Below are 15637 nucleotides of genomic sequence, written 5' to 3' on the forward strand. Positions count from 1 at the left end.
CCATGAGGGGCATCAGCCCTGGATTCCATTAGCTTCAGAGGCCTTGAGGGCACCATGGGAATCAATGGTTCCCCTGGCATCGAGGGGACCAGAGGCAAAGGCCTCGGGAACCGTGGTCTGGGAAACACAGTACCGGCCGTATCTTCTCCTTGGAGGAACAGAGAATCGGAATCACTACGGTGGAGGGCATCAGTGGCTGCTGAGGAACAAAGGGTCCCTCGGACACTGGCTATGTCGGAAGGGCACTCAGGATGACATCCAGATGCTCCAGGAGTGCTAGCATCGATGGTGGAGGCTAGGACACCGGTATGGGGGCCGGTGGCATCGGCAGCTCGACACTCTGGAGAGACTTAAGCACTGCAGACTGAGTGGCCAGGACTGAGTGAGAGGGACGAGGCATCAGCGGCTCTTCTTCAGGTCTCCGAGGTGGCTTGGTGCCCGGTACCAGTGGGGATGGGACGGGGCCTCCGAAGGCCGGTGTTGCTTCGGTGGCGGCCCGGCAGTTGCCGGTGCAACTCCAGACCCATGCGTCAACGGGACCGGTGGCAATGCTTACAGCACCCTCCCTCGGTGCTCGGCCCAGTCTTTCCCTGGCACAGAGGAAGTGGAAAATCCCAACGTCCGGGACAGCAGGGAAATCAAAGATCTATCGCCTTCCCCGTGATCCTTGGAGGTACTAGCGAGAGGAATAGCCAGGGGAAGCATATCAAGAGGCTCCCCGTGACCCTTCGATGTCAATGGAGCCGATGCAGGAGTGGAAGGAGTAGACTTAGGGACCCCAAAAAGTTTCTCCATCTTGTTGAAGCGCACCTGATGGCCTTTGGGAGTCATCTGATCACAGAGCTGACACCCACGGACATCGTGCAAGGCCCCCAAGCAGAGGATACAAACCTCATGCGGTCCACAGGCACCGGGGACATCGATAAAAAGCAGTCAATGCCATGCCAGTGTGTTGGTCATAGCTTCCAGAAACTGACAAAAGTTTTCCGTGCTGGGCTCCATCGGATGATGTCACCCACATTAGAGGATTACCATCCTGCTTGTCCTAGGAGAAAAAACTGAGCCAGATTTTTGTGAAGAATTGGCCCCTGATGCAGCAGGTTCTTTTGCATCTGCAATTGCAATGGCCTGCCTACTATTAGACTTTGAAGATCTGCATAACCAAGGCCTTTGTGGCCAATTCTGAGCCATCAGAAGAACCAAATCCAGATGCCAGGCTATCTTCTGCAGCAACCTGTCAATCACGGGCCATGGGGGAAACAGAGTAACTGATCCTGCGACCATGTCTAAACGATAACATTGTGTCAGATCGCTTGAGAGTCCTGTCTGCGACTGTAAAACTAATGCACCTTCGCATAGCTGTAGCTCGCCAGAGCCAAGAAAGGCTGATCCCACTGAGAGACGAGCTGAAAGGCATTGTGCCAGTTCTCCAAGGTCCAAGACATGATTATTAAGATAATCCACCCGAACATTGTCCACTCCTGTGATGTAAGAGGCCGACAGTGCCTGAAAATGCTGTTCCACCCATGGCAGCAGATCACCCATTTCCAGAGAAACCTGCTGACTCCAGGTTCCCCCTTGATGACTTATGTAGACCCACTGCTGTGGCATTATCTGACATTACTCTCACTGCTCTTCCTCTCAACCGGTCCACAAACTGCACAAGCCTCCAACCAATTGATGGACCACCCCATCTATTTATTTATTTATTTTATTTAACAGTTTTTTATACCGACCTTCATAGTAAATTACCATATCGGATCGGTTTACAGATTAACAAAAGGGAAAAACAACAAGAGTAACAAATCCACGTAAACGAAAGATAACAATAAGTAGGAATAAGTCAAAAATTACAATCAACAAGGGGAGAGAACTTGGAAGCTTGCAACAAGCTGGAAGGAAGATAGGCCGGTAAAAGAAATTTTACCATAGAAAGTACAAGTTAAAAACTTAGACGGTGTTTTAACCTTAATGACTCAGAGTCCATTTATTCCTTCATTGAAAAATGGAGTGCCAGACCGAGTAGCAATGAAGGCCAACTATTGATTGTCTGGTTCAGGGAAGGCTTGTTGAAAGAGCCAGGTCTTAAGTCCTTTTCTGAAAGTTAAAAGGCATGGCTCCAGTCTGAGGTTTGATGGGATACTGTTCCAGATCGATGGGCCTGCTATTGAAAAGGCTCTGTCTTTGGTCATAGCGAGGCGTGAGGCTTTAGTGGGGGGAACATTCAGAGTGCCTTTGTACATGTCTCTAGTTGGTCTGATAGAAGAATAGAGTTTAAGAGGTATTTCCAGGTCAAGTTGAAGTTGATGATGGATAGTTTTATGGATTAAGGTGATTGATTTGTAAAGAATTCTGTAATTTACTGGTAACCAATGTAGATTCCTGAGAATGGGTGATATGTGATCGTGGCGGCTGGTACTGGTTAACAATCTTGCTGCCGCATTTTGAATCATCTGCAGCGGTTAGTAGAGGATTTGGGAAGTCCTAGTAGCAGGGCGCTGCAGTAGTCTATTTTGGAGAACAGTAACGCTTGGAGGACTGTCCTGAAGTCGTGGAAGAATAAGAGAGGTTTAAGTCGTTTTAGGACCTGTAATCTGTAAAAGCAATCTTTCGTTGTTGTGTTGACCATTTTCCTGAGGTTTAGTCGGTTGTCTAGAATCACCCCAAGATCTCTCACCTGTTTACATGTGATGTTAGCGTTGAATGATGTTGGTTGATGGATATTATCATTTGAGGAGATGAGGAGAAGCTCTGTCTTAGAAGCGTTAAGGACCAAGTTTAAGCTATTGAGTAGATTGGTGATGGAAAGTAGGCAGTTATTCCAATGGGTGAGCGCTTTTGCTATTGAATCTGTTATGGGGATTAGAATCTGTACGTCGTCTGCGTACAGATAATGAATTAGATTGAGATCTGTTAACATTTGGCAGAGGGGGAGGAGGTATATGTTGAAGAGGGTTGGGGATAAAGAAGATCCTTGTGGTACGCCAAGATTAGATTTTGTTAGGGAAGACTCTTTATTATTGATTTTGACTTTGTAAGTCCTATTACTGAGGAAGGACTTGAACCAGTTGTACGCAGATCCCGAGATGCCGATATCTGCTAGACGATCCAACAGGATGGTGTGATTGACTGTGTCGAAAGCCGCCGAAATGTCTAACAAGACTAGTAAAAAGGAATGTCCTTTATCTAACCCCATAATAATATGGTCTGTTAGTGAGATGAGGAGGGTTTCCGTGTTGCGTGATTTCCGGAAACCATATTGCGAAGGGTGTAGGATCTTGTGGTCTTCCAGGTAGTCAGAAAGCTGTGTGTTTACCAATTTCTCCGTTAATTTAGCGACGAAAGGGAGGTTAGAGATGGGTCTGAAATTTGCTGGAACATTTGGGTCTAAATTGTGTTTCTTGAGGAGGGGCTTGAGTGAAGCGGTTTTTAGGATGTCTGGGTAGCTTCCTTGGGATAGGAGGCTATTTATTATACTGGTCAGAGGTCCTGAGATCAAGATAGGGATTAGAAGCAGGAGTCTCGATGGGATGTTGTCAGCTGGATGGCTAGCAGGTTTCAGTTTATTTAGAAGGGATTCAATCTCTTTGGTGGAGATTGATTCGAAACAGTCAAATTTGGGTCTATTTAGAGAATTGGAATTCTCACCTGACTTTAGGGGGGTTGTATTTGTAGGAAGGAGGGCGAGGGTATTTAAGATCTTCTGTTGGAAGTAAGAAGCGAGTTCTATAGCTTTTGAGAGAGCTTGTTCATCTGGAATAGGTGGTGAGGTTGATTTAGTGATTTGTGATACGTAGGCGAATAAGGCCTGGGCATCGTATTGAAAATGGTGAATTTTGTTTGCGTAGTATTCCTTCTTTTTCTGTAGAATGGCGATCCTGTATTGATTTAAGAGTCCCTTGTATGATGAGAGGGTTGTTTTATTTGGGGTTTTGCGCCATCTATTTTCTTTCTGGCGTAAATCCTGTTTCATTCGTTTCAGTTCCGAGCAGAACCAAGGTTGGTTTCCCTTTTTTATTGGGTTGAGTGATTTGGAGATTATTGGACACCATTTATTTGCGACTATTTCCGTAATCTTTTGCCAAGAGGATAGTGCTGAGTCCGGATTAGCTAGGTCTAGGTTGGAGAGTTCTTTGGATAGCTGATCGCCGAGTATGTCAGAAGGACATGTTTTCCTGAATTGAATGGTAGAAGTGTATGGAGAAGCGTGTGTCTGTGTGTGGAAAAGGAAGATTCTATTAGGAAATGATCTGACCAAGGGATTGGTGTACAGGACGGTTCTATTGTGCAAGTGAAATTAGAATTGATGAATATTTGATCCAGGGTGTGACCAGCTTTATGTGTGGGGCTGTTGATGGTCTGAGTGAATCCCATCACGCCGAGGGTGGTGAGGAGAGCTTCACAATTGGTAGAGCGAGGTATTGCATTTGTATGAAGGTTGAAGTCCCCCATAATTATTGTTGGGATGTCTGCATTAATATATTTCACGATGGATTCTACGAGGGGTGATGGGTCCGTTTCTAGAACTCCCGGGGGAGCGTAGACTAACAGAATTTGTAGTTGTTTAGATTTGACTAGACCCAATTCTAATTTGGATTCTGTCTTGATAGTATGCGCAGTCAATCTGAGTTCTTTCTTCGTGGCTAGAAGAAGTCCGCCTCCTCTTTTTTTGAGTCTATGGAAGGTAAAGATGTCGTATGTCTGAATTGGTAGTTGATTGGTTAAGGCAATGTCCGAGTTTTTTAACCAGGTTTCTGTGATGGCACAGATGTCTGGGTTGCTATCCAAGAGGTAATCATTGAGGATATGTGTCTTCTTCGTTAAAGATTGCGCATTGATGAGAGTTACTGAGAGTAGCGTGAGGCCTAATAGTTGGTTCAATGGTGATGTCGTAATAGGGATGATTCTTTTTTGTAAGCTGTTGGTGATGTTAGTTAAGGGGGTTCGCCTTTTGTTGTGGATGATAGGGATATTACTACTCAGGGAACCACAGCCCCGGTACAAATAGTTCCTGGTAGTGGGCTCCCCTGCCCTGGAGACTTGCATCCATAGTGACCACTATCCAATCAGGAATCTCTAAGTACATGCCCCTGAAGAGATTATCTCTCTGCATCCACCAGAGCAACATTTGCGTCACCTACAACGGAATACACAGTCACATCAAGTATTCTTGAGACTGAGGACTCTATAACAGCAACATCCTCTGAAGTGGACCCGTGTGTACCATTGCCCATGGAACAACCTCCAACGTCGCCACCATGGATCCCAATGTCTGCAGGTAAACCCATATTGTTGGACGGTCTGTCATCCTCAGGACTCTTATTTGCTCCCAAAGCTTCTGCTCTGCTGTTCTAAGAGATGCTTGGCTTGTGCAGCACCGAATTGTACACTAAATGCTCCAGAGTCTGGGCAGACTGGAAACTGCTCTTGGCTAGATTTACTACCCAACTTAGTTCCTGTAGCAGCTGGACTACCCTGAGAGACATAATACGAGTCTCTGCTGCTGACTTGGCCCTGATCAACCAATCGTCCAGATATGGATGGACCAAGAAGCCTTCTTTACAAAATGGTGCTGCTACCATCACCATTACCTTGGAAAAGGTTCAGGGTGCCGTAACCATCCTGAACAGCAAAGCCTGAAACTGGTAATGATGGCTTAGAACTGAGAAACGCAAAAAACGCTGATGTTCCTTCTGGATTGGGATATGCAAATAGACCTCTGTCAAAACGAGCGAATTGAGAAACTCCCCTCTTCTGCACCGCCATGATTACTAATTACAAAGTTTCCATCCTGAATTGGGTCACTCATAAAAAACGGTTGACTCTTCAGATCCAAAATGGGGCAAAAGAAACCTTTCTTTTTGGGAACCACAAAATAAATGGATTACCAACCCGTACCTTCCTGCTCCTTTGGAATTGGGACTATATGGCCATTAATAAGATCAGTTGCTGCAATGTGGTTTGCAAGGCAGTTCTTATCTCTATGGAAATGCATGAGGAAGCCATAAAAGCGTCTGCAAGCAGCCACATAATGCTGATCTGAAGGAAGGGGATCCTTGCTATTCTCTCTGGAACGAAAGGCCCGATAACAGGAAAAGGAGCGAGACCTCAAACTTCATACTGCTGAGCGCAAGAGCATCAGAGCTGGCAGCAACGACTCCCAAGACCTTTTACACTCATCCAACCCACCTCCAAGCCCACAAACTGTAGACCCTTAAAACTATGGACCATGGACCACAGCTATGCCCAATTCCTCTCTCAACAAAAGGCAACAAAGTAAACCACACAGAGCGGCAAATACAACCCTCAACAGAAGGCCTGTGAGCAAACTGCTTGGATGCAGTAGTTATTAACCCTATCAGAAGGCATGAGTGTAACCTGCTTAGAGTAGAGGTTACTAAGATTAAGCGAAGATAGGGTAATAGCCGCCATGGAGCAGCAGTCATTACCGTCAATAGACGTCCCTGGGTAACTTGCATGGAGCAGCAGCTACTATCCTTAACTGAAGGCATAGACATAACCTGCATGGTATAGGAGGTATTACCCTTAACAGAAGGCATGGAGAGAACCCACTAGCCTACATAAGCTGCAGGGCAGACTAGACAAACACTTTCGGTCTGCCACTGCTGCCATTACCAAGCAATGCTCCCAGAAACTTCTCCTGCCTCCCGAATCCAGCAGGGAGGTAACACCAAAGCATACTCGTTAAGACTTCTGCTTCTGAGAAGGACCCAATGCATGCCTATCATGTAGGTACTTCACAACCAGAGCATAAAAATTCCTAGACTATCACTGAACAGGCCCATAGGTCTGCACCTTGCCCCATATCTATGGCTTGCAGCCTTCCCTTGAACTGCCTTGCTATTTGGCATATCAGGGCAGGGTGGAAAGAGCATCACCTTTACCTCATGCTTGAGGGAGACTACTATTCCGCCATCCTGAACCAAGAGAAACTGCAGGAGGGGGAACCTAGAACCAGAAGCAGTTCTTGAAGAAGCATATAAACTTAAACAGAACAGAGTTTAAGGCCATGCAGGGGCTGGATACCCCAAAAGGGGAACAGCAATCACCTGTGCTCAGGATCCAAACTGAACTTACATAGACACATACATAGAAACATAGAAATGACGGCAGAAAAAGACCAATCGACCCATCCAGTCTGCCCAGCAAGCTTTCACACTTATTTTCCTATACTTATCTGTTTCACAGACCATCAAGTTCAGGGCCCTTGTTGGTAACTGATTCAAATTTCCTGCCACCCCCTGTCATTGATGCAGAGAGTAACGTTGGAGTTGCATCAAAGGTGAGCATAAGGCTTAATGGTTAAGGGTAGTAACCACCACATCAAGCAAGTTACCCCGATGCTTGTTTACCCAGACTGCACAAATCAATGCCTTGTTGGATGTTGTCTGAATGTAAAACCTGTTTTCCACATTTCTCCCTGCCGTTAAAGCAGAGAGCAACACTATATATGCATTCAAAGTGAAGTATCAGGCTTAATTGGTTTAGGGTAGTAACCGCCACAATAAGCAAGCTACTCCCATGCTTGTTTGTTTACCCAGAGTATGTAATTCAGTCCTTGTTGGTTGTTGTCTGAAATACTCTGATTAACACGGAGTGGGAGAGAGGTGGTTTCTTTTCCCCCTGTCATCTGCTAAACAATATGGCCGCCGTTTCTGCTCTGAGACTGCTGGTAGGAACAGAAGCGCGGCTGAACCTCCATGGGGGATCTGCCTTCCAGCAAATCCTTAAATGCCTGAGCAGATTCACTGACTGGGTGCCTCAGAGACCCTTTTCAATGCACCAAGGCTGCCTTCTGCCATGAACTAGCAGGGCTAAACAGGCTTTCTGCTCAGACTCTGGAGCTACATCGCACAGTCACCTCTCCTTCTGGGAAAACGGCATGGATTCTCCTGCCGCAGCCAGTCATACCGGGGAAAAGGAAGCTGCTCCTCCAGGCTCACTCGCCAACACGGTACACTCCCCACTGCTCCAAACCTCCATAGCAACTCCACTATTTCCCCCATTCGACATCTTTTAATACACCATTGCTGCCATGCTTGTGCTTCCTCCAGGGTTTGCAGGAGAAGCTAGCATGCCACCAAAACTCCCCGTGGGAGTTCACAGTCAGCCACCAAATACAGCACACTCCCTCCAAGCAGTTTCCCCCCACAGCCCGCTCTGCAGTTGGCTTGAATGGCTCACTGTCCTGGCTGAACCTCAACCCTCTTTAAGTGTGTCTCTAGGACCACAAGAAGGGGTGCCAGCAGGATTTTTGGGGGGGGGGGAGGGAGGGACCAGGGCAAGACTGAAAACCTTACCCCAAATCCCAGTTAGAAGCTCCCCCGATCCTGGAACTGCTCCACTAACGGAGGAAGCAAAAGCTATCACCTTGGGTGCTGCTGCTATCCTTCATGTTTACCTAACGGAGAAGAAAAGGGAATGCTAACCCAGAATCCTCCTCCAATGATGAAGGAAGTGAAAACTTTCACCTCAGGAGCCACCTCTTAACCGATTCAGCCTACCTAGGCCTCAGTTCATAGGATGAAATGCATGTTCAGCATCTGCTAGAGACAGAGAATACTGGCAGACTGATGTCTGCGCTGTGTTATATGAGAGTGACATCAGCGAGTCAGTTGATCTCCATCTCCATCTGCTGGTTGGTGTACATAACTCACTTGTGTGGACCTGCCTACCTGAATGCAGAGGAATAAATACTTTTAATAAATAAACTATTGAGTGCTTCCTACATTTCTATAGAGGCACCATTGCTTCTTACCTTACCTCTCTTGCCTCATCCTGCAGTCCCTCAGAGAGCAAACCTCTCTACTTTCTGCTTCCCCCCCCCCCCGTTTAACAAGCAGGAACCAGGCACAGAGCTCAGAAGGGAGAAAAAAAAATAGAGGGAAGCCTTTAGGTTTTTTTTACAAGGGGAGGAGAGAAAAAGCATGGGGAGGGAGGGTGAAGAGGGGTAATTCCAGCGACAGTAGCCAGGTAAAACCCTGGGTCCATTGGCTGTACTCAAATGAGCGAGTACAAGCACCTCAGGAGATGCCATCCAAATTTCAATCTTCTTCACCAGGCCTAACCAGGTCTCAGCTAATAGCATGGGACGCTTGCCTGCCATTTGCTGGAGACAGTATTCTCTGTCAGGCTGAGGTCAGCATGGGAGCCTATAAGGAGTGATGACAGCAAACCTATTAGTCTCTTGACTCCATCTGCTGGTTAGAAAGCACAAACCCACGTCTGGACTGACCTGGCTGGCTGAAGAGGAAATGCATATCACTTTGAACATTAGGGGAAGGTGATTTAAAAGATAATTAACTAAAATACATAAAAGCTAAAGGCTTGGCTTGCCTCCAAGTTTCAGAACAGTCATTCTACAGATAGAAAATAGAAACATGAGACCTGCCTCCCATGCACTAATACCTTAGAGGAATTGAAATGTCTCTAGCATACCTCCCCCCTGTCATGCTTTATAACAAAGGCCCTATCCCTATTCCATCTGATTTATAGGATTTATTTTATTTATTTATTTATTTAACAACTTTTAATATACCGACGTTCGTGAGGCACATCACGCCGGTTTACAAGTAACTCAGTTAAAGGAGGAAATTACAATGAACAGGGGGCTGGGGATGGGAGCAGTCCAGAAAAGGGGGGGGGGGGGGGGGTAAGGGAGACAGGAAGAAGAGAGGGAAAGACAGGTAGCGTGAGTGAGAGTATAAAACAACCGTTAACATAAGAAATAAAAAGGAACTTATTTACAGAAAAAGGACTATTTACATTAGAGACAATTGGCATAGGATTGATTATATCGGACAAAATTGAACAATTTTGTAAAATTGTAGGAAGATAAAATGGGGAGGGCGGGCAAAGGAGAGGCAAAAGGGAAAGCCTTGGGAGGGGGGGAAAGGATGGAAGAGAAGGGAGATTAAACTTCTGCTGAATAGGGAAGAGGAACCGTAGGGCAGAAGTTGAGCATGAAGCGGATCTGTACTTACATTGGGGGAGTGTTAGATTTACAAATCAGCTCGTCCTTCAGTCGGATGAGTTCTCGTAGCTTTGGGTACTCTTCAAACCTGTCAGCTAAGCCTGAGAATCCAAAAAACCCCAAACACATCAAAGCCAATTCCAACAGAAACAGAGCGGGGAAAAGCATCTCGTGCACACACACACACACACACACACACACACCAGGGCAGATGGGGGCAACATGACACCCCAAACACATATAATGATGGGACAGGCAGAGACAACCCCCCCCCAACATACCCAACACAGCAGGTATTTATTTATCCAGTTTTATATACCGGCATTCGGTTTCGCCATCATAACGGTTTACAATTTCGATGGAATAGGGTATGTTAATGGGTTAGCATATACATTATGGTCAGAATACAGTTATAGTAGTGATAAGGTTAGTTATACAATTTCTTATGGTTGTGAAAGTCGGTCGAGATGAGGTTCATATGGTGAGGATAAGGCTGACATGGTTCATCTGGGTGAGAGATGAGAGTCTAGATGTATGGCTGTCAGAGTATGTTTTGGTAGGTTTTGGTGAATAGCCAGGTTTTCAGTTCCTTTTTGAAGGTTTTTAGGTTGTGTTGTGTTCTGATTTCAGTTGGAAGGGTGTTCTCCAAGGTTCGGGGCTTCCGATAGATATGGCTCTTTCAGGTAGGGAGACATCTTGCCTCACACATTTGATGGGATAGGTGGAGAGACATGCCCTCCACTTATGCAACAGGGCAAGTGGGAAGAAATGCACTCCCCCCCCAACACCTACCACACATACATGATGGGACAGGGTAGGGAGGACCTCCTCTCATACATAACACATAGTATGCCCTGTCTCTCTCTCTCTCTCACACACATAATAGGACAGCTGAAGGAGACTCACCTAGCCCTACATATACATAATGGGAAGGGTAGGGAGGACCGGTGGAAGGGCAGTCATGAGTGCCTCCATCCGGGATAGCAGCGGTGCCAGCGCTGCTGGAATCGGGTCGGTGACCGGTTCCACTCTCGGTGCCGGTGTCTGTGCATCACCTTGTCGATGGCCTCCTGGACCAGCCGGTCCAGTTCTTCCCAGAGACCTGGGGCAATCAGCCCCGGCTCCGTGACGGAAGAGGGAGGCTGAGGCACAGTTGGAGGGACCACCTTTACAGGCAGAATCGCGACTCCCAAACCCTGATCGAGTGAGGGTGTCCTCGATATCCCGGTCACAGGAATGGTCTGTGCCGTTCCTGGACGGTGCTTCTTCGATGGTGGCTCGGACGGTGGTGAGGTTGATGATTTCACTCCCTCGACTGTCCGAGACTTACGATGCCAATGTTTCTCCCTACGATCCCCTCGATCTTGAGGGGGAGAAACGGGAGTCGATGGCCGTGAAGACGTCGATGGCGGGCGGTCACCGGACAGTTGTCGATGCTGGTGCGACTTCGACGGTGCCGGTTCTGAGGACGTCGATGCGATGGACGGCGTCGGGGTGTGAGCACGGAAAAGGAGTCCCATCTTCTCCATTCTGGTTTTGCGACCTTTTGGTGTCATGAGGGCACATTTGGTGCAAGTCAGGACATCATGCTCATGGCCTAAACACATTACACAGACTCCATGAGGGTCTGTGATAGACATGGTGCGAGTACAGTCCGGGCACCGACGAAACCCCGACGCCATGGACATAGAAAAATCGAGCCGCGGTATGGTCGACGGCCAGTAGGCCGCGATGGCCAAACTCTACGGTAATCGACGAAAAACGGTGAAAAACTTACCGGAGTACCGCAGCCTGAGAAAAGTTAGAGGAGGGACTCCTGTGGGGCAATCTAATTTTAATTAATTCCGTGAGGAAAATTCCTGTCAGGAATCTCTTCAGAGCTCCTAAACCGCGAGGCTACTGCTGCACGGAAAAAAGAAGACTGAGGGGGGACCCCTGCTGGCTGCAGGGTTGGTGCCATGCTGGGCATGCCCAGAAGGGGCCAGAAAGTTCTGGAAACTTTGACAGAAGTTTTCCGTGATTGGGCTCCATCCTGATGACGTCACCCATATGTGAGGACTACCATCCTGCTTGTCCTGTGAGAAAGCTCCGCCCAGGGCCGCCAGAGGACATCCCAGACAGCATGGCTAATTCAGCCTGCTTATCGACGGGAAAAGAAAAATTAGTCATTTATTGTAAAGTTAAAAAAAAAAAAAATCAATCCCAATTTATTGAGCATTTATGTATTGCCTGCAATTTAGAAAAACAAAACAAATGCAGGCAAAAATATATAAAACAGAAAATGTAGTAAAAGCTATAAAATACTAAAAACAAACTGAAAATATTCATAGAACAAGACTACCAAAAACAAACATAACGTTAAAAAAAAAAAAATCTATCTGCCTCAAAAAAGTGCAATTGATTGTTCTAGATGGTGTTTGTGCCCCGGAGGAATTGTCCAAGTTTAGCAGTGTCACCTTGAGTGAGATCATATTAGTAGTGTAAAAATGCATAGTACCTTTTCAACTCTAGACCCAGACCCCTTTGTTGAAGGGTCTGAAGAATTTGACATATTATTTCATAAAATTAATAGTGAATAGATCTTTTTCTGAAGGTCAGTTAATGAAAGCAATGAAAGGAGACAGCCCTAAGGCCTATCCAGAAAAATCCTGCTTTATCCCAGAGAGAAATTGCTAACTTCCAACCAATTTCAACTTTGAAAACATTACGTAAAATTATTGAGAAGTGCGTGCTTCGACAATTAGCTGAATTCCTTGAGCAAAATAAAGTTTTGGATAGCCAACAATTTGGCTTCCGTAAAGCACATAGTACAGTTATTGTTGATTTCCCTGATGGATGTTTTACATTCTAAATTGGACAGAGGTGAAACAAGAGTTTTAGTCCAATTACAACAAATGATCATAAACTGATGATTTTAAGACTTCAGGAAATCAGATTGAGAGGTAAAGTTTTAGCATAGATTAGGTCTTTTTTAATCTAACAGGATGCATGTTCATTTAGGTGACCAATTCTCCCAATGGTCTGAGATCTCACTGGGAGTGCCCCAAGGGTCGGCGTTATCTTCCGTCCTATTCAATATTTATATGTATCCATTGGCGAGAATTTTTAAGTCATTTGGATTAGATTATTTTATTTACACAGATATATATTTTTTAACCAGTGTGATAAGTATGGGTACTTTCCCAATTTTTATTTTTAGAACTGTATGCAACCATGAATAACTGACCTCATAAGAATTACCTGTCTTTAAATTTTGACCAACACCTGAAAATAACATCAAACCATAGGTCTCTCAGTGTCTAACAAGGCATGCACTTGCCTCTGGAACTTTTCAATTTTCTGAAGCGTTAACTATACACAACTTTTCCATGTCATGAGTCCCCAGATATCCCACAGACTAAGACGACTGCAACTTGCTCTTTGCAAAATGTATTACCCAGCTCAGGTCCTGCAGCAGCATAACTACTCTGTGAATGACTCACTCTCCTGGGCCAATTTTGCCTGGATTAACCAATCATCTAGATAAGATGAACTAAAACATCTTTTCGCCATAAGGTTGCCACTGCCACTACTACAATCATCTTGGAAGAGGTACTTGGAGCTATAGCCAAACCAAAAGAAATGGCTCATAACTAAAAGTGACCTAGCACTGCAAAAAGAAATCCCTGATAACTTTCCTTCATGAGAATATGGCGATACACCCCCATCAGGTTCAAGGATGTTAGGAATGTACCCTTGTCTTACCACCACTATGATAGACTGCAACTTCTCCATTCTGAAATGAAGTACTTTCAAAGTCCCATTGACTGACTTTAGATCTAGAAGAGGATGAAAGGTTCCCTCCTCCGTGGGAACCACAAAGTAAACTGCATACAGTCACGGATCCCACTGCACCACCAGAACAGGAACTACTGCTCCTGTGTGTGTAGGAGGCGATCAAGCATCAAATACACGGCTTTTCTTTCTTTCTCTTGGTATGACCAGGGAAAATCATAAGAGCATCTGAAATTGGATGGGAAAACACCAAGGCTTACCTATCCCACATGACTCACTGATGTGATGTGATCACGACTAATCTCTGGTAAAATTCTGATGGGAACTGATAGGTGGGTCAGCTATTTATTTAAAATGTGTAATCTACCTATCAATATTTCTAAGCATCTGACAAAAAGATGGAGCCCCAAAACCTTCACTGAGAGTTCTGGATGGCCCCCTCCTTTTCTCTTCGCTTAGAAGCCTGAAAGGACTGGAATCTACTAAAGGGCCAAAATCTCCGACCACTTGAAAGCTGCCATGGTTTAACTCTTGCGTCTTGAAACCCATTTCTGGCAAAAGGAACCTCTTGGTTTATCTTCCGGAAGCCTGGGTACCTTTGACTCCCCCTAAGCCTTTGCTATCTTAGAGATCTTTGCCAAATAGTAGAATGCCCTTGTTCAACATACTCTTAGAAAATGAATCTGGTGAAGACACAACAAACGCCTGGTTGTCACAACTGAAGGCATGCTTCTTGCTGAAGTGAGTACCAAATCAAAAGGGGGCATCTGCCAAAAAGGCTGCCCCTAGTTCCATCTCAACTCCCTCATCTAATGGCCTTCTAGCAACTTCTTCTTAAATATGGTGTGATAAATTGCAACTCCACTCTCACCACAATACAGCTGCATGAAGTGCCATACTAGAAAACGTCAAGCCCTGCTTAAGCACCCCCTCTATTTTCCTGACTTCGGCATGCTGGGAGCTGTGCCTCCCTTCACTGGAAAAGTGGTCCATTTGGTGACAGCACAAAGCAGAGCATCTATCTTAGGGAATCTCACTTTCTCTCCTTCCTGATGCAGGCGAGGATATAGCTTTAGCAAAGAGCATATACTCTTCTAAAACTGGCTTCTGATGAAAACTATTCCAGAAATTTGAAGGCAAAACAACTGATCACCAACACATAGTATCAAAATAAATAAAAAGGGGAACCTTACATTTAACAAAAAATATATTTTATTCTTTTGTTAAAAATTAAGTGAAAACCAGCATGCTCACATCAACACTGCAAAACCAGGCCAAAAGAGAGCCCTTCATCCAATCACAGCAGTTCATAAAAACACTAAAGACATTTTTATTTAGAATAATAAACATAAATATGCATATTTCAAGAACAGCAATGCTCCCCCAATGTTTTAATATTCATAGTCCACATCTCAATGAAAAAAATGTTTTAATTATGAATATACCAAGTGTCTTATGAAAGGTAATGTTAAATGTCCATGTCTCAAAACAAACAGCTTCCCAAGGGCCCTTGTTCACCCAAACAAGTGACTTCATCAGGAGGAATATTAACGGATGAATTTCCTTCCGAGGATCACATCTGCTTTAAGGTATCTTTGTTACTCTAAAACTGACTTGTCAAATAATACTTGGTGCTATAAGCAGTTCAGCATTGCTAAATGATGATTTTAATGTATCTTGAAAGCAGCAGAGAGTAAAACTTCCCATTTCAAGTAGCAAATAAACTGAAGTAACTTGAAATGCTTCCAATTATATAAGAAATAAAGGAAACAGCAATGGGGCATGAACTGGTGGTGGCGTGACACTTACACAGATTGTTCCAGACAGGATGTTTAATGCAAACCAGTGGGCTCTTAAAGTACATTTTCA

The 15637-nt window shown here is 45.2% G+C and overlaps 1 protein-coding gene across 1 annotated transcript in view; it reads right to left on the reverse strand.

Moving 5' to 3' along the window:
• The window catches only part of METTL14 (methyltransferase like 14), a 117821-nt gene that overhangs the window by 66000 nt on the left and 36184 nt on the right, over positions 1-15637 (reverse strand). The window contains exon 6 of the mRNA XM_029614955.1: positions 10005-10095. Within this exon, the coding sequence (XP_029470815.1) occupies positions 10005-10095 (91 nt within the window). The remainder of the gene's footprint in view (positions 1-10004; positions 10096-15637) is intronic.

The sequence above is a fragment of the Rhinatrema bivittatum genome, chromosome 1, assembly GCF_901001135.1.
Source record: "Rhinatrema bivittatum chromosome 1, aRhiBiv1.1, whole genome shotgun sequence".
Taxonomy (NCBI): domain Eukaryota; kingdom Metazoa; phylum Chordata; class Amphibia; order Gymnophiona; family Rhinatrematidae; genus Rhinatrema; species Rhinatrema bivittatum.